Source organism: Melanostigma gelatinosum (assembly GCF_949748355.1).
Source record: "Melanostigma gelatinosum genome assembly, chromosome: 2".
Taxonomy (NCBI): Eukaryota; Metazoa; Chordata; class Actinopteri; order Perciformes; family Zoarcidae; genus Melanostigma; species Melanostigma gelatinosum.
Window position 1 is genome coordinate 27,885,010 of NC_136635.1, and position 19,670 is coordinate 27,904,679.

At 41.5% G+C, this 19,670-nt stretch overlaps 1 protein-coding gene across 1 annotated transcript in view; it reads left to right on the forward strand.

The window, feature by feature from the left end:
* Nucleotides 1-19,670, forward strand: part of glceb (glucuronic acid epimerase b) — a 37,908-nt gene that overhangs the window by 10,546 nt on the left and 7,692 nt on the right. The window contains exons 2-4 of the mRNA XM_079294991.1: nt 7,511-7,609; nt 13,644-14,173; nt 19,237-19,482. Of these exons, the coding sequence (XP_079151117.1) occupies nt 13,657-14,173; nt 19,237-19,482 (763 nt within the window). The 5' untranslated portion in view covers nt 7,511-7,609; nt 13,644-13,656. The remainder of the gene's footprint in view (nt 1-7,510; nt 7,610-13,643; nt 14,174-19,236; nt 19,483-19,670) is intronic.

Consider the following 19,670-nt stretch of genomic DNA (forward strand, 5'->3'; position numbering starts at 1 on the left):
AAGCCGCGGGAATGCTGCCTGCAGAAAAGGGAGTGAGTGTGCTGCTGCCATCTCTGCAGAGCTCCACATATGAAGAAGTGCAGCTGAATAAATAGTCTTTGCTGTACCATCACAGCTCGGGCTTGTCTCCTCTCACTGTAAACCCGATCCCATGCCTGAGTAGCATATTAGCCATTCAGCTCAGCTCTGACGGCCCTGTTGGCGATGACGAATTAGATTTACCATCGCTATCTCAAAGTCATATCTTCAACCCCCTTTATCCATCTAATATAAAACCGACACTGTGATTATACAACCGGGGAAAGAGCCTTGCTTGTACTGGACAGGGAAAATGGAAGGCTACTGCACATATAGATGAAAAAATGAGTTTCTTTAGTTGTTCAGGGTTTTGTTTACTCTACAGTCATTTGAGATTTCCCCATGAACTGTCGTTTTTCCTAATTACTGACAGGTTTAGTGTTGACTTATAACCTATAAAATCCAATGCATTGTATTGTGGGATTGTTGATCGATGGTAGTTTTTTTTTTTTTTTTTTTCTTCCATTGTGGAATTCTTGAGGGCACTATATTAAATATAAGCATGAATATCACACTTTGAATTTGGCCACTCAAATAAGATGACGCAGGGTAAATATAGTGCATTATACACCGTGTGTGCAGTGAATTAATGCTACAACTCCACCTGTGGCCTTTAGTGGACCAGGTATTATCAAGCCACTCCATTTTTATTTTTTATTATTTTTTATTACTTTTTAAAAATATTTCTTTGAACAGTTTAACTGATAGGTAAAAAATAGTTAACAGCGCTAACTGGATCGCGTCTCAAAAATTCATATTTCATGTGTATACTTTCATTATAGCTAGCTGACCATGGTGTTGACCTCGCCCATTGTCAGACGTGTTCCTTCTTGTTGCTGGATTTCTGTTGAATTCTTGAGTTTGGTGAGCACTTACATATCGAATCTCACAACAGACTCTTGGTTATCTCCACTGACTCTTTAAGGTCTCGGCGGTTTCTTTCTCATATTGAAGTCTGATGTGGTTTCACTAAAGATTAAATTAAAGCTTCAAGGGCAACAAGCTGTTTAGTTCTGTGACAGAAGGAAGGTCGCATCGAGCACAATCTAATCGCTTTGCAAAGTGGTTAATTTTCTCAGTGCCGTTATTAAATCAACATGTTTGTCTATGAGTCGCACCAAGAAGAAAAAAAACACGTCATGTCTTCAAATCTTTCAGCGGGAACCTGCGGTTTCTGTGACTATTCCTGCAAACACCGCTGGGGATCAAATCATTTCATGATTTCAAGATCTGGGGGCCACCAGGGCTAAGTGGAGAGCAGGGCCGTCCTTCAATCAGAGGATCGGCAGTTCGATCCCCGGCTCCGCTACTCGCATGCCGATGTGTCCTTGAGCAAGACACTTAACCCCCAAAAGCGTCTGCTAAATGACTGTAATGAGGAACCTGACCTCCGATTCGGCTAAAGAGAATTTGTCGAAACGCTTCCACCCCCTCATATCCCCAAAAACTATTTCTGCTCTGCTTCCTGCCCCTGTCCCCTTCCTTCTCCGCGCCCTCATTGCTGCCCAGCAGAGGACAGACCGGAAACGTCTGTACATTTGGGTCTCGTTATCGACAGATGCTTCCTTTTCGACACAGAGTAAAGAAGCCATAACAGCACTGACATCACTTATTAATGCTGTAAATCTGGTCTGCATTTGGACAATACTGGAAGAGAGAGAACCGCCTTACTTGAGTGTCCTTGTTATGATAAATGACCCGAAACATTATGGTCCCACTTTCCTCTTTCTTCTATTTCTGTCTCTCAGTCAGAAGTCTCTCTGATTGAGGCATAATGATGAATGCATATGCAGAACGAGTAACCGCTGCCACCCTCCTCTCTCAGGAGCCCTTTGTTCCCCCGACTTTATTTCCTCATTCCGTCATATCTGCAGGAGATTGAGCGATATATATATATATATATATATATATATATATATATATATATATATATATATATATATATATATATATATATATATATATATATATATATATATATATATATATATATATATATATATATATATATATATATATACCAGCAAAGCTTTTTACGAGGCTTCCCACTCTCTTCCAAAATCCTTTTGATTTCCGACAGCGCAAGCTGCTTAATATTCCAAACTAGTCGGTGGCCTTTTCAGAGAACTAACAAGGTTCTGAAGATGCAAGTCTTGTCTTCGTGTGAAAGGCAGCTGGGGCACAGCCCTCTGCTTTTCCCAAAAACACACGAGGTGTCTGTGCTACCAACAAGCTTCAGAGCCGTTGGTCAGATACACGGAGGCCGGACATGTTCTCCTGTCAGCTGACTTTCTGTACTTGTTCTGCAAGAGTGCCCGTCCATGGACATGTTTTCCTGCACTCCAGGTTTGACCATCTTATTTTTATTGTTTTATTTTGGGTGGTTGTGGGAGTCAGGAAATCCTAGTTTGTGTTTGTTTTGATTCATGAAAAAAAATTTAATATTTGGTTTGAACAGACTTATTCCATTTCAGAGCTGAAATATTCAGTAAATAATTGATTAGAGGAAAGTAATTGGCAGATATTTCATAAATCATTTCAGATCATTTTCATTTAAAAATATCTCGCATTCACCGGTCCCAGATACTAGAATTTGAAGAATTGCTGCGTTTTTTTTCCTGTTTTATACTTTTGTAAAATAAAAAAAACTAAAGCAGAAGACGTTATCTTGGGCTTTTAGAAAATTGTGATCACATGATTGACATTTTGTGGACGAAAACAATGACTCTCTTATGCATGAAAATAATCATCAGATTAATCGTATTAAAAATAATCATCAGCAGACCGCCGTTTAACCAAGCACACGATGAACTCAACTCCAGGCCAGTCGCACAATGAAGGCCTTCGAGCATGAAAGCAGAGTTCACTACAGAGAGCGCCACAGAGTCTTGACAGGCACCAAGGGTATTTACTCAGCTTCCGAAAACTTCCAAACTCCTATTTACTTTCATCTTGGCTTCCTCTTGCAAGCTTGCCTTTGCCGCCTCCCACTCCCAAGTAGTATCCTTTCATCCTGTTTCTTCACTTCAGAGTTGGATTGCAAAAGCAGGAGTGACTTTCAGAGATACTTCAGTTCTCAAGTTTCTCTCTTTTTCTCCTTTTTTTTTTTTTTTTTTGCATATTGACTCCACCACCTCCCTCCTCAGAGCCTGTTTGTGCTCGTTGCTTGCTCCTTTAACTGTGGCACTCCAACGCTGACATGACCTGACATGACTAATGACCTAATGCAAGAAGTAGCTTAGACTGTGTTTACGTAAACGGTGTAACTAACTCGTGGTGCTACAGGTGAAGTGTGGAAGTATGTCGTCTTTCTTTCAGGGACTTCACACGTGGAAAGCAGACTGAGCATGGGAAAGAAGAGAGCAAACAGTGGGAGAACAGCTGCACCCAATCTGGGCACAAAAAAGGGCGCGACAGAGCCCCCAAATATATGCAAAGCACCACTAAATAACATCAGAATTTACTGTCTATATCCCTGAACACTTGTGACAACCACAACGCATCTCCCAGCGTGTGACGCAGGCCCACTGAAGCCCTCATTGTTCGCTCAATCCAGTGTGACAATTACCCTAATGTTTTGAGAGTTGGGAGAGGTTGGCATGAGGCCAGAGCTTTTTAGAGAATATGCCCCCCCCCCCCCAAGTTTGTGGCTTTTTTGCGGGGTGAATTAAAGATCTTTATTTTTGGTCTATGCACATTTCTTTGATTTAAGTAGACCAGTTTAAATATAGAAACCTTGTATTCTTTCACTGCAGTTCATAAAATATTCTAGATATATTCCAGATTATATATATATATATATTATATATTCCACAGTCTCATTTTTATTCTGCTTCTGACAGCTTCATTATGAATATGTAATAAGAAAGAGTTTCATTTCCATTTTCAAGAGTGTATGTTTAATTTAACCTTCGGTATAGAACACGCGTAATATAAAATAGCCTTAAAGTGACACGTTATCTTTTGTCATCTTTCGAACGACAGATTGAAACTTTTAAATGTAGCCTTTTGTGTCTATCGCTTTGTGTATACACACACGCACACACACCAGAGTGGACCACACACTGGAATAAAAGCAGTCTATTTATCCTGCAGCTACGTTGGCACTGAACTGCAGAAATAAGTTGATCGTTTCATGCAGAGAAAAATTACTTGAGAGTTAATTGTTTTCATATTGATTTATCGTTTAGTAATGTTAAATGTATTTTTCAACTTTTACAGACTACACAAGTCATTGATTTAAGTGGGAAAATAATCTGAAGATTGATCGATAGAGAAATCTTTATTAATTCCCTCCTGAAGCTCAAATTGAAATAAAGTTGTATTGGATCTCGAACACAACGTCTCTGGCTTCGTGTTTGTGGGAACGGGCAGAGTTGATGAAATGTGCGATGAGTTCGCTTCATCTCTGCAAGCAGACATCTCAATTAATTGCACTCTTCGCTCTGCAGACGTGGAAATGTTGGAAATGTCTTCGGGCATCAGGTGGTCAACGATGGCTGGCACCACCGTGGCATCAGTGGTGCGATCAGTCAGCGTTTGGGCGGCCATCGACATCCCCGGAGAGAATGGGATGTATTATGACGGCCCAACAGATGGGTCGCCATCTCTCTTTTCTTTTTTTTACCCAGACTACAAGTCTTGATAGAGGGCTGCTTGTGTCAGGATGGCAGCGAGTGAGAAGCGACTAGAATAACTAATGACCTAATATCATCCTCGGTCACGGCGCCGTAAAAGACATATCCTCGGCCTAATATTCAGTGTATTCACAGGAGAGAGCCATAAAGTTGATGTCCGTGATTCATATGCGAGGTGTCAATCCGCTGCTTAAGAAAGATTGAATGAATGGGACGATATGTAAAGGCGATGAAAATGGTGTCAGCGCAGTGCTAAGCTTTGAGAGCCACATGTAAGCCACCTTGAAGAGGAGCTGGAGTGCTGCTCTGCTTTCATTGCCCTTGATAACGCATCTTCAAGAGGTTATTTCTTACATTACAGACTTCAATGTTAGAAGTTACGCTTCTGCAGAAAAGATTATCAACCAGTCAGACGGTTTATTCATTGTGAAAGCAAACCGGATTTGTTTCCTGCTGCTGTTATTTGCAATAGTTTATACCATGGCTACAGGAGGTGATCATCTCTGGTGAAATATTTCAGGGTTTATGTTCCGTTTTTATCAGAACACCTCACACATAGTCCAGCAACGCCTTTTTGATGTTTACCGCTGTTTTCGGTTTGTTTGTCAGCAGGATTACGGAAACATTACTGGCTAGATTTTCATGAAACTTGGTGGTAGGGTGTAGTATTGAACACCTGTTTTTGGAGAAGCATTTTCTGAAGATAAAGAATGTTTTAATGAAAACAAGACCAGACCAAAACATCTTTAAAACGTACCGGCACAATCAAATTAAAATGCAGTAAACCAACAAAAATGCACATATTCAAGTGTGTTTAAAAGGTATTTAAACTTTGTTTTTAGAATGTCTAACTATATTCAGGTTTTTCTCCGGGACATTGTGGAGCAGAATTGCAAATGAATCGCCTGCTGAGCTAAATCAGACGAATCCAGATGTGTTGTGCCTCATTATTAATTATTAATGCAGTTACAAGATGTCTAAACAGTCGCCTCGCTCATTAAATACGTGGCCTCTGCTGTGAGATGTAGTACCGCTTAATATCACGCTTAGCCATTTCATCAGGTACACCCAGCGAAGAGTAACGACGGACGTTTCTGTGATTTAGTGGACAAAATAATACAAACACCTGTCGGTATAATCGGAAAAATTGCATCGTAGATCTTGACGCCCCTTAAAATATTAGCTTGTCATTCTTGACTGTGTAAATGGATGCATTGCAGTGGCTCAGCGTAGATGCTTCTTTAAGGCAACACTGCAGACAGATGTTCGGAGAGACGAGATATCTAAACTGAAATGTTGTCTAGAAACTGCATAGAGCAGTGCAGGATGAGCTCCAGGAATAATGAGCAGCTCGAGGTTGATGTTTACTCTCATTTTCTTCTTCACGCCATCTGCCTGCAGCACACCTGCCTCAAAAAAACATCAGTACGCCCATACAGCAGCCGGGGAATATTGATTAAGACTGCTGACATTTCTACTTCCTTTTCACACTGTCTGGGTACAACATGTGCCCTCCTTCAGATGAAGGCAGGTTACACACACACACAGCATAATTATGTCAGAAATATCTTTAATCATTTGGTTTCTCAGACCTTTTCCAGTACAGCCTATATGCCGATTGTAGCTACAGGGTTTTTCACATGAATTACATAAATTAATTTGCTTCTTTCTTTGCTAATCTGATAACAGACAAATGCTGGAAAGCTGATTTCTCTGCAGATTTTGTAGTTACTTATTCGTAGCAGACAAAGTCTTGAGTGTTAATGGTGGATCGACAGATTAATTACAATGGCTACAAACAAATGATTTAACTTATTCCTAATTGGACTGCGCTATTTTGTCAGATGTTTTGTGTTATTCGTGGCCATCTCTCTCTATTTACACTCCACGCGTCGGGGGCGACGACTGAAGCAGCCCAGCTGTTTCTACAATATCTAATTGAAGTGCTTGGTCAATGAGCGCATTTCATAAAAAGGTCGATATTCTCTTGATGTGGCAATTTAGCACTTTCTTTGGTTTAATAGGCTGTTTCAACAGGGGCTAGGAATACATTGGTGAGATTAATTGCAGAGCAAAGTATCCATGCCACTCTGAGAGCATTTGCTCTGATAGATCGGTTGTACATTAACGACCCTGCTGTCGAAAAAGACGATAAATTCATCACGGCTCCAATTACGATTATGTAAGCGTTTCCTGGTCTTAATTTATCGAGCATCAGTGAGAGTCGATGGAGCTTTGGTGTAAGGTTGTAATTAGCCACAGTGGAAAAACTGTTTTCTGTTTGCTTCAGAAACGTTTGTATTGGAAAGCTGCTTCGTGTTCAGAAGCAATTCGTCGTAAACATTTAGGCTGTTCAAAGATTTCATGCGGCGAATGCGGAGCCCGCTTAGACCACGATGCTCAGATTACTGACATTCTTCTGCATGATTATCTCATGGTTTGTGTGAATATGTAACCTGTCCACTGCTGTTAACTCTCCCTTAATGCACGCTGGGATCAACGCTGGTCCAAGAGCTGCTATTCACCACTACGATGCTACTCTGAATAGCAACATAGCAGATATTTGAAATTAATCCAAATTAAAAGCATACTTTATACATGATTACTAAGAGAAAAGACACTCAAAAATGTAAATGGCATGAATAAAACCGGCGAACGACGATATATATAAATATGTGAATATGTGTAGGTTTATATTCAGACTAACATTCATACAAAATGAAAGACCTGCATGCATGTTTAAGTAACGTTAAGCCACATTAACTGAATTCCCCCGTCTCCTCTGTCATGTTTAGGTGCTGAGGAAAGCGGAAGAGCAAACTGTGGACGGACTCGGTGGTGAATGTCGGCCGGATGTGCAGCCAGTTGGCCGTTTCTTTGTGAATGGATTAGAGGTCAGTATCATTATAATATCAGTCCTCGATTCACGGCGGCACACTGTGAAGATCAAGGTCATGATGTCCCAGTTGGTGTGCGCAGAATATTTATTCATCCAGTTATATGTTAAAATGTCATTCAGCGTAGATGTTTTTGCTCCCCCCTAAACCTCTGATTACGACCTCGCTTTGGCTATTTGTGTTTTATGACGTACCTTCAGTATGTGAAATCAAACACACTGATTGCACTACAACCTCTCCTGTATGCCAATTTATGCTCTGCTTTATTACATGGACAAATTCAATCTTATGTTTTCTCCATGCGCTTACATCGACTGTGAAGAGAAGGGCCCAGTCTTGCCTGTATGATGAAATGATGAAGCACGGCTGTTACTAGACCCCCCTGGCCCTGCATTCCTTCTCTTGTCATCACTGAATCATCTTTGAAAGCATAAGTTAAGAGGGAGCTCTTTGAACTAACTCTGGGTTCATTAGCTTTTATAACACCGGTTAGTGTGTGTCTGCATGAAGGGACACACACACACACACACACACATACACACACACACACACACACACACACACACACACACACACACACACACACACACACACACACACACAGCAGTGTTCTCATCTCTCTGGATAATGACGCACCACTTCACACCACGTCTGAAATATGACACTGCTGTGTCTGGTGGTTAGTGTGTAATAATCATTTGTGTATTTTTAATTCATCAACAACCAGAGGGAACACACCATTGAACTTGTTATTTTTTGTACTTCTCGTACATTTAGTTTGACAATCAAGTTATAAAAAGTGATACAAATGTGTAATTGCCTCTAATTGGAAGACACTGGAGTCATTATGTGTTGTTTTTTGAATAGTACTCAAAGGGGTCTAGCTGCAGGCTTCGTGTCTACTTCATTAACTGACAAATACACAAGATGCAGCGTCATTAGAAACCATATCATAGATATCATGATGCCCAAGGCTAAAAACAACGAATACACACGCACGTATACATGTCACATATTTCACCAACATTCTCCTTAAAGTCACTCATTTGCTGTAATTAAAAATTCTAAAACATTTTGTACATTTACAAAGTAATTAGAATGCAGGGGACCAAACAGTTGGCGTGCAAAGTGCCGTTTCCTTCCTAGCTGGAGTTTACCCAGTCACATTCCTGTTGAAGCACTTCGATACCACGTGCACTAAATGATACCAGAGCGTGATTGGTGTCTTAGCTTTCAGCATCCCTTGTGTCTTCGATCCTGCGATGTTGTAGGACAAGCAGACGACACGACCGGCCTCTGAAACGATGCAGGCGGTCTCGTCTGTTTTATTTGATGAGGAGTTTGCTTAATCCCTCAGTAGGCCTCGGTTATAAGTTTTTTGGCAATGACCTGCTTAATCCTCCTACTAGAGATAAAACGCATGTACCATCATGTACCAGCACTTCTTTCAAAAAAAGATAACATAGTCTATGATGGTACCAGAATGTGAGCGTCGAAATAGAGATTCACAGTAACGATGAGTTATTTTCGTTGCCTTGAATTCACCCCGATGCCTCCACAGTATCCTAATCAGGCTCACAACCGCACCAGACACTCACAATACATATATGCACATACACACACAATCCCATCTCTACAGCGAACATGCCTCACAGCTTCAGCATAAGCGGATCATTTACCGGCAGTCTCTCAGAGCCGTACCTCACTTCACCCGTGCAGGAGAGCGGTGAAAATGGCAGGAGTTTAGTTCGGGCTACAACACCTGCATCTCACGCACGTACCGGGCCTCTGCTCCAACAGCTCCCCAAGGGTGGCTCACGAGCACTCACATTTTATTGCTGTGATGACTGCTCATGATTTTTACACCAGAGGACAGCGGGAGAAGAAAAACAACTCAGTTTCGCGATATATATATAAATATATATATTAAAAAAAAAAAAAAATATATATATATATATATATATATATATATATATATATATATATATATATATATATATATATATATATATATATATATATATATATATATATATATATATATATATATATATATATATATATATATATATATATATATATAGCGAAACTGGGCCATGTTACAAAGTGTTTTCCTTTGCCTCTTGGCTTTGTATTGAGATAAACAAAGCACCATACAAAGCTTGTGAAGGTGTGACAGGCCTGTAAATATGCAGAGAGGAACGATTTTAAACACAATGCAACCTTAGCATTTTTCTTTAAATGCGGACATATGCATAACAAATGTCCCTCTAAATAGCAGCTCAGTGAAAGTCGGGCTGTTCGTCTTGAGCTGATTATAAATTGATTAATTGTTAATATAGGCATCAAATAATCAAGTGGCTCCAACTTCCTTCCCATTCTTCCTGCTCATGCTGAGTGAGGAGAGAATCACTTCCCATCGAGGTTTAAAGTGCCGAAGCTTTCCTTCGTTGCTTTTCTGACCGGCATGGTTTTTATCATTCAGGTGTCATTCAGGCACAAAGAACGATGCCATCATATAAAGATCTAAAGCCTCAACAAGGCACTGCCGGCTATTGAAGGCACTTCTCTGTTTCTTGAGGCGAGACTCTGGGAGCACGTAAAACTGAAAAGCTGCTTTTGTTTTCCAGGGTCTTTTCTCCTTAATCTGTCAGGCACGGAAGACTTTTATGCTCGGTTTGTCTTTCACCTCCTGTCAAGTTGCCTCAAGTCTGTCTTTTTCTATTTATTTATATATTTTATTTCAGTGTAGTCTTCACTCCAGATCAAAACAGTGTTATTACCGGAGGGATTATATCGATGCAGCACTTCCTGAGTTGAGCTGATAACAAGTGGATTACACGAAGGTCCATCCATATCTCCGAGACAAGTCCTCATACCTGAAGGAGGAAATCAAAATGAAGCATGCCACTGTCCCCGAGCTCTTTCTAAAGCTTTGTGGTGAAGGTAAGGGAAGGATTGCCTTTATCGTTAAAAAGATGAACAATAATAAAGTGGACGTTGGCAGGAAACAAACTGCAGTCTCCGGTGTTTAACTCAACTATTCCCCCCCCCCCCCGACTCTCTCCATAACGGCTTCTGTGGTCGTGCGACACATCACACAGTCCCTGTCTTCGCTACTGAGTGAAGAAGTCATTATTGAAACAACTGAAGAGGTTGCTGAACAGAACTCACTCTAAGCTTTTGAGTAAACAACCGATGACGCAGTTGTTACTCTTTACGTGGATTCAAATAAACGTGTTTATTGGCTAAGAAGGGATTTATACTGAATACAGCCCTCCATTAAAACAACGCATGTTTAAGGGTCGTCTTGTTGAAGGCCAAAGAATTAAAGTTTGAGCAAAAAGAAGTACGTGTTAGAAAGTTAATCAGGTGCAAAAGGGAAACGCTTCACATTCAGGATAGGATTTAATAAAATATGGAACATCATGAATTCTTTTCTTTAGTTTAACTTTCTTGCTCGTCTCTTTTTCGTATCCGTCTCTACTCTGCTGTCTTGCTCTCTTGCTCGTCTTTAAATATAATTCCCATCCCTCTAGAGACGGTTATTCGTGGATCTCTCAACCTCCGGAGCTGATTTCCACCAGGTGGTAAATTATCAAATGCTGATTTCTGTGTCAGATGTGGATGAGAAATAGACGGGGGAGAGAGAGGTATCGCACGAATCAAAACACTCTGTGATTTTTTTTATTATTTAATTTTGATCCACAAACAAACTGCGTCATGTAATCTGCTCACCCGTGACATTAACTCCTCTTCCGGTGTGCGGAAATGGGACATGGCTTCTTGACGGATCCCCTCGTAGTCGGCGCGAGGCATAGCGATACCTCTCCATGCTGCAGTGCTTAAGCCCGTGTCTATCCACCTTGAGCCTGAGCTCAACACCGCCACCGAATCACTATAAAAAGAGCCAATTATTTATAGTCTGCTCCCTGACGGGGCCACTCCTACTGATCTTTCAGACTCCCCAGGCCCTCTCCTTCGCATTTTTACCATTTCAAAAAGCTCCTGTTGGCCCATTCTTTCATTACTGTACAGCAGCACCTGTAAATGTCAATGATAGTTTTTATATGTGGTGGTAATCAATCAGCCGCAGAGATGAACTAGTGCTTTTTTTTCCCACCCCTGACTGGAACGCAACAGCAACATGTTTTAAACTAGAACTTATACAGAAATATAGCAATGCTTTTTGTCTCCTTTTTGTCTTTCTTGTGGAAAGAAAATAGTTCAGTTTATCGGAGAAAGATGTTCTGTGCCTATTTGAGTGGACACATCTCAACCCCTTTCCTACTAACGCACAGCCTAAATATATTATAATAACAATATTATGTTATTGTTTGGCTTTTACAGTTCTACCCCTAAATCTTAATTTAAAAGGAGGCTATTATTCATCTTCTACAATGTGCTATCGCTCAACATTTGCTTGTTAAAGCAGGACTAGAAGTCCACTTTGCTATTTGGCAAGAGTCACCTAAACCATTAACTTTGTTCCAGAGGCAGCTAGCACTATAATTTGACTCTGCAATGCTGTAGGACATTGCTATCGTCCAATTAACGCCCATTAATTGAGCTGACCTTTGGTAGTGTCTCGTTTAAGGTGGGGTATTGAAATGAACTTTGGGAATAATGATTTCCCTCCTCCCTCCTCCGTCATCAGAGGACCTGACTCCTTCGTCACTGGAATGGTGAATTCTTTGAGCGGCGAGCTGTAATTAGTGTGGAGGAGGAGACCTCGGGTTGTATTGATTTCCCGCTGGCTCGGTGAAAATGCCAGAGAAACACAGAGGACATGAAAACATGGATCCAGACTGATTCATCCAATAGTGTGTCGCGTTGCAATGTTTGAGGTCTTCATTCATATCCAATTAGGCCCTCAGCAAAGCTGTAACTAAAATAGAATCTGTGCAATGCCAAGTGTTGTTGAACGTCTATTGATTTGCCGTGAGCGAGAAATGTCTCTACGACAGCAAATGTTGACCAAAGTTTAAAATGCAGTCCGATAATTACAGTGAAATAGATGAATGTATCGGAAATGCATAGAATCTGATACAGACGGAATGTAAACAAATCCTGAAGTGACAATAACCTTTTATGTAAAAAAGAAAAGTTTCTTAAGACTTTATTTGGAAATGTCAATATTCAACTTAATTGTGAGTGATGGTGTAAACCTTTCCAAAGTAAGAGCCCTGTAGGTGCTACATGGGCTGAGCAGGTCGGAGATGAACACAGCTGCAATGCTCTAAAATGAAACAAAAAGAACCCTGAAATAGACTTGTCTGGTAGCCAATGATGGGAGGTCAGCGTTGGGGAGATACTATTTGTCTTGTCGCTACTTCTTAAGGACTATTTTTAAAGGAATGGTCCGGAACATAACACCCTGTAAAATGGCAAATTGCTTTTAAACTTCCTTTTTTTTAAGGATACAACAAACTAGCTGTAACGTGTCAATTTGTGAGCTTTCGCGGTTTTTGGTAGTTAACGTAGATTGTGTTACTGTTGGACAAAGCCAGGCTAACTGTTTGTTTTTATGCTAAGCTAACCCAGCTACTAGCTCCAGCTACATATTTACTGTCAATGTTCTCAACCTAACTCTCAGCATGAAAGCACATAAGCACAAAGCACATTTCCAAAAATGTTGAAACATTTAATTGCAAGTGCGCCAGATAGAAGAGTTTTTGTGTTGCAATGAGGAGCAGAAGTGACTGGAAAGCGTCCCAATAACAAGAAGTAAAAATGATGGACGGGTAGCCCAAAAGACCAATTTCAGACAATGGTTGTCTGTTGGGTAGTAAATGAGACACACATGCACAGACACTAAGTGGCCTCTAGAAGTCAGGAGAAGTTAGTTTCCACTGCTCAACATTTGAATTGTTGTTGCTGAAAGGACAAACTGCACACACACGCACACACACACACACACACACACACACACAGACACACAGACACACACACACACACACACAGCTTGTCCTTCTCGCTGCACTGTCGGTCTAAATTCCTCTCATGTTTATCTTGTGTTTGTGTCTTGCAGGCGAGTTGTGACCATGCGCTGCCTGGCTGCCCGGGTGAACTACAAGACCCTCATCGTTATCTGCGCCCTCTTCACGCTCATCACGGTGCTGCTGTGGAACCGCTGCTCCAGCGACACCTCCCTGCGCTTCCTGCCCCGTGCTGCCCTGGTGGCCCCAAGTCCCAGGGTGGGTGACGCCAGCATCAGCAGCCAGCAACACCCTCCACAACCGCCGGAGCCCCCGCCCGTCGTCGGGGTCGTCGCGGGGCTCAAGTATGAAGATATCGACTGCCTGATCAACGACGAATCCACCATCAAAGGCCGGCGGGAGGGTGGAGAGATATACCTGCCCTTCAGCTGGATGGAGAGATACTTCGAGGTGTACGGCAAAGTGGCGCAGTACGACGGCTACGACCGGTTCGAGTTCCAGCACAGCTATTCAAAGGTTTACGCGCAGCGCGAGCCCTACCACCCCGACGGGGTCTTCATGTCGTTTGAGGGGTACAATGTGGAGGTCCGCGACCGAGTCAAGTGCATAAGTGGAGTGGAAGGTAAGATTATCTTTCTTTTCATTGATGTTCATCAAGGATGTCGGATGCCCCTATCTTCTACAGTCTGTTGAATACTAGAAAATCAAATCTGAAAGTGTGTGTGTGGGTGGCAAAGATCAACAGCCTCTTCTCAATAAGAAATGTCAAAAAAAGAAGAGGCTTTTCAGATGCAAAATGTATGTGTATGTGTATATATGTGTGTGTGTGTGTGTGTACATGTGTATATGTGTATATGTGTGTGTGTGTGTGTATGTATATATATATATATGCATGTGTGTGTGTGTGTATGTATATATATGTATGTGTGTGTGTATATATGTATGTGTGTGTATATATGTATGTATATATATATATATATATGTGTGTGTGTGTGTGTGTGTGTGTATATGTATATGTGATGAATCGTAAATTCTATACTTTATTAACAAGATTGATCTGATTTTAAAAGCACTTGCTTAATCTCTGTCAGCCTTTCTTTAACACTACCTAAAGTGATTTGTGCGAATTCAATTAAAAAATGTATCTTTTGCTCACATAGGCACAATCAGCAAGTCTTTGTATCGATAACTGACTGGAAGTCTGTTAAGTGAGTGTATCCCTCCCTGTTCCTTTCCCACTTTGAGTCCATCCAGAAAGTTGTTTTCTCTTCAAGGTTCCTTTTAAAATAATTACCCGGAAGGATCAATAGCTCATTTAAAAAGGCTGTTCATTGAAACCACATTGTCATCAATATAATTGCCTCGCTCGCTTGAAGAAGTGACCCTGTATACTCGCCTGAAATTACAAAATAGATATTTATGGCTCAGCTTTTATTGTCAGAGAACTTGATCCACCGGTAAAAGAAAAGAAACACCCAAAATATATCGGGTCCTTACAAATTCTAACGTATCATTTTCAACAGTGAAAATTACAGACATGTAGTTGTTCGTCCTTAGTCTTTTCCTCTCAAGAGACAAGCCTTTGTTTTTGTGGGGCGATGTAATTAAAGGTATTATTATTATTATTATTATTATTATATATATATATATATATATATATATATATATATATATACACACACACAATTATGTTCACTGGCAATGCATCAGTTGCTGAGGTTGGCTTGATGAGCAATAATAGCCAATGTCTGCAAGAGCAATTTGCCAGCAATAAATAGGTATTTTTGTTGACATGGATTGTGCAAATTCCCCACAATGGCTTCTTATGTTGTTGTTTTTTTTACCTGGTAGCATGAATCTGCTTTTCTGTTCATCACACACACACACACACACACACACACACACACACACACACACACACACACACACACACACACACACACACACACACACACACACACACACACACACACACAGATAGAACAACACACGCAGTACTTTTCTTTACAGTAAAATCTGCATGAAGTACATTCTGTCGTTCTGTTATACACGTTCAGAGGCTGTAACTCTCGCATGGATGCAGAGAATACAGAATTATGACGCCGGTCAGAACGCCTGATTACATATTTGGTCGATTAGTTCTAATGAGTTTGGCTGATTATCAATAAATGGCATTTTTTTTTTTTTAGTGAACTGCAGTCCCACTTAAGGACCCACTACACAAACACATGTATGGGAGGGAACACATGAAGCGGGAAATGGGTCAGACGGGAATCCACACTCAATTTAACAAGGTCTATTAATTAAGCCCCAGGCTCCTTGCTATTTAGCACTCCACACGCCCAAGAATACACACCTCTTCAACTTAGCATATTTTTATAGGTTAAAATAGCAGTTCATTAATTAGCCTGTTATGCCCATGGAAGAGTTATTTAACAGGATCCTCTGCAGCATTCAATGTCCTCACTCGGGCCATATTGTTGGGGTATAACTTGTCAGGAGTCAAAACATTCGACATGCAACCAGATGGTTCAGATATCTCAAGCAGTCTTTGAGATACTATTGGGATGGGGGCAAAAAAAACTTTCAATCGAGAGCGTTTCAGATAAATGAGTCTGAAATCTGAATACAAAAGTATGCTATCAAGGTTTTTATTATTAGGCAGACATAAAAAAAAACGCAGCACTTTCATGTGCCATTACTTGTCTCATCTCCTTCTGGGCGTGTGGTTTTTATAGTGGAGGGTTAGAAATTGAGGGTCTTTCTTTTCCTTGTTGCAAAGAACAAAAGTTGAGAATAATGAATCTCCAGCAGCCAGAGCACTATCATTAGTGGAAGTAGTTAATCCTCTTAAATCACGCTCGGTCTCCTTTTCTGTGTCTCTCGCTTTTTCTTCGACCATCTTTATCTTCACTCCCAGGTTCTATTGCAGACCGCAGTCACTTAAACATTTGCGCACACACACACACAGTCTAAACGGAGGTATTCTAACCTTTTTAAGTGCTTGCTAAAACACATACCCTCACTTACACCGTCGACGCAAACATGCATGACAAGTGATCTTTTTAACCTAACACCTGCGCGCACTCAGCGTGCTGACCAAGCTGGATGCAGCTCTCTCCGGTGGAGGTGGATGTGGATGAATAGCCTGTGAATCCAGGACAAAGCTCACGCTGCTCGTCTGGAGCCGGGTCACAGCCAGCTGCTGCAGATTGTCTGCTGATCAAGTCCTGTATTCTGTGAAACACTTCGTAGCAGAAGGTGGTACATGCCGCTAAGTAAACATAGTAAGTGTTTCGTGACGTAATCAGCCAGAACACCCAGCTGTAATGTAAAAACATTGAAGCTATATTAAGATATGTTGGCCACTAGGAGGCAGAAAGTCTCAGAAACACAACCTGATTGGTTGTTGAGGTCCAACTGTCGGCCAACAGTTGCCCAGTTTACTTACGCATCCAGTAGACGCAGAGCATCATGTTTCTGACTGCATGACGTGTGTCCGTCCAGTTTCGGTAGATTTTGCTTACATTAACCATCAACCAATCGTTTTATTTATGAGCCCTACACACCAGGCCCTGTCTGAATAGCCCGGTTAGTTAACATGGGCGCCAAAAGGAGGCTTCGGTGCCCATGTTAAAGTAATCTCTAGACCGTAAATTAATCTGTAAGATAACATACGGAACCGGTCAAAAGTCTTCTCTGTAGTTAACCCTAGTCCTGATTAAAACATGTGAGCTGCAACATGCTGGACTTCACGGTGAGATCGTCAACGTTTGTTTGCTCAAACTGTTTTAAGAAACTAAACGGTGCAAAGACATAGTTGGGTTTTTAATTCTCAGCACAACAAACGACACTTTAGTCATTTGGCTGAATGTTAATATTAAACATATTGCTTAATGGAGCTTTAATGTAGACTCACATTCTACCAGTTGTTCCAGTCTTGCAGACCTGCTGGAGGTCAAAAGCAAAGCTTGAATACCAACGAGCCGGTGGAGCTCTTGAGCTCTTTAGCAGCGATTTTAACCTCCGAGGCTCAGAGACTATAGTGTAATTGGCCGAAGACCTAGTTCTTCGGATTTCTAGAAAATTCCGCCCTCTGGAGTCATGAAAATATGTGCCGGCTTAACCGTCAATTCCACATGGATTACTTTGTGTTATTCAGGGAGAAGCACAGCGTTCCAGTGTCAGGATTCTGACTGTCATTTGACGTCAGTTGTCAGGGGAGACGGCAGTAACAAGACAAGCATGGAGAGAAAGTCTGGCACGGGACTGGAAAGTGTGTGTGTGTGCATGTGCATTTCATGCGGCATTTTTAAAAATATACATAAACGTTTTGATAGTCATCTGTATGTAACTTTGACTTTTGAAGGAAAATAAATCGATTGAAACGCATGAGAAGTCTTTGTGGATTGCAGTAGATCTGTGTGGATGAGCTGCCGAGGCGCTTTGCGTTGGAGAGTTGGAGATATTTTGCTTCTGCTCCGCAATGCGACGGCCATTCTACAGTTAAAGATGCTGTGATTGTTTTTGTGCAATGGATTTGGTCTGTCTGAACGAAGTCTTCACAGTGATGCACACACACACACACACACACACACACACACACACACACTCACACACACTCCATGAAGATAATGGGATCGGCGGTGGCTGGAGGGTTTTGGTGAATAGCGACTTCATTTCTTTAACAATGACATAACAATTCTGTTTAACTTAATTCTGTATGAAAGGTGCAATATAGATTCAATTTATTAACTAATACCACCACTACTAGCTGACTGGTTTCTAAACAGTTTGCTTATGGTCAACTTGTTGTTACTGTTTGGGTTAACTCTTCACCTCCACTATCAATTACACTCGCATGAGCTAGAACAAAAACCCATAATCGGCTGTTTCTGTCATTAAAAACAAAGATGTACTTTTGTCCTATTTGGTAAAACGGCACACAGGGCAGTAAGGAAAGTAGAGCATCAGCGTCTGCCGTGATTCATGTGAATGGAGGAATGTTTTCAGCCAGCCCTAACGCGAGTATGTTATATTTGTCTCAGAAGGATGAGGTTTTGGTTGCATCATGTGTGCTCTCTCTGTAACGAGGTCTTTCAGTGAGCTATCTGTTAATCTGTTAAAAAGAGTGATTCTTCTGCCTGAGCTATTTCTGGCCGGTAAACAGGCGAGCTGGCCTCCGGTAGAACGCAGTAGATTAGCTTGTATTCATCACTCCGGCCCGTCGTTCACATAGCTGGTGATGTTTGAAAAAAATACTAAATCTGCTTATTTTTTGCCTTCTGTGCCTGTTTATGAAATAGGCCCAGATTTGAATCTCTGATATTGCCACTGTCGTTTCCTATTACTGCCAAGTCTTAAAATATTGTTTGATATTCATAATTCATTTTAGCCCAGTTTTCTTGATATGAACGTGGTTATGAACTCAATTTGACACTGCACCTAAAAAAACCGCTGTTGTGACAACTGCCATCTAAAAAGGATAATTTTCTTAAAAATAGACTGCAAAGTGCTTAAAATAAAAACCTTTCCACAGACGAGACGATCATGTAAGCACAAGATTTAATGTAAAAGTTCCGCCAGAAAAAAACAGAAGCATAATAATAATGTTTGTGGCGTAATGAAATCATTTTCTATATTAATTTAACATCATTGTCCTCGTCTCCCTTCTCTACCTCCCAGGCGTGCCTCTGTCCACTCAGTGGGGCCCTCAGGGCTACTTCTACGCCATCCAGATCGCTCAGTACGGCCTGAGCCACTACAGCAAGAACCTGACGGAGCGCCCCCCCTACGTGGAGGTCTACGACACGGCCGAGGACCGAGACAGCCGGGCCAGCGCGGCACCCTGGAGTGTGCCGAAAGGCTGCGTCCTCAGCCGCGTCCACGACAAGACCCGAGCTTCCTCCGTGCGTCAGTTCAGCGCTCCAGGTATGCAAACGCTCCGTGAGCCCGGAGAGCCTCGGGGCAAAGCAGCTTATCTCCGGTCGGCTGCAGGAGGCCGATTTGCAACTGCACCGTAAGTTAGTCTGAGCTGAGTCACAGCCACCAGCCACTGTGTTGGTTGACGGTGGACCCGCCACGTAACGACGGCTTCCTGAGCATCATGATGATTAAAG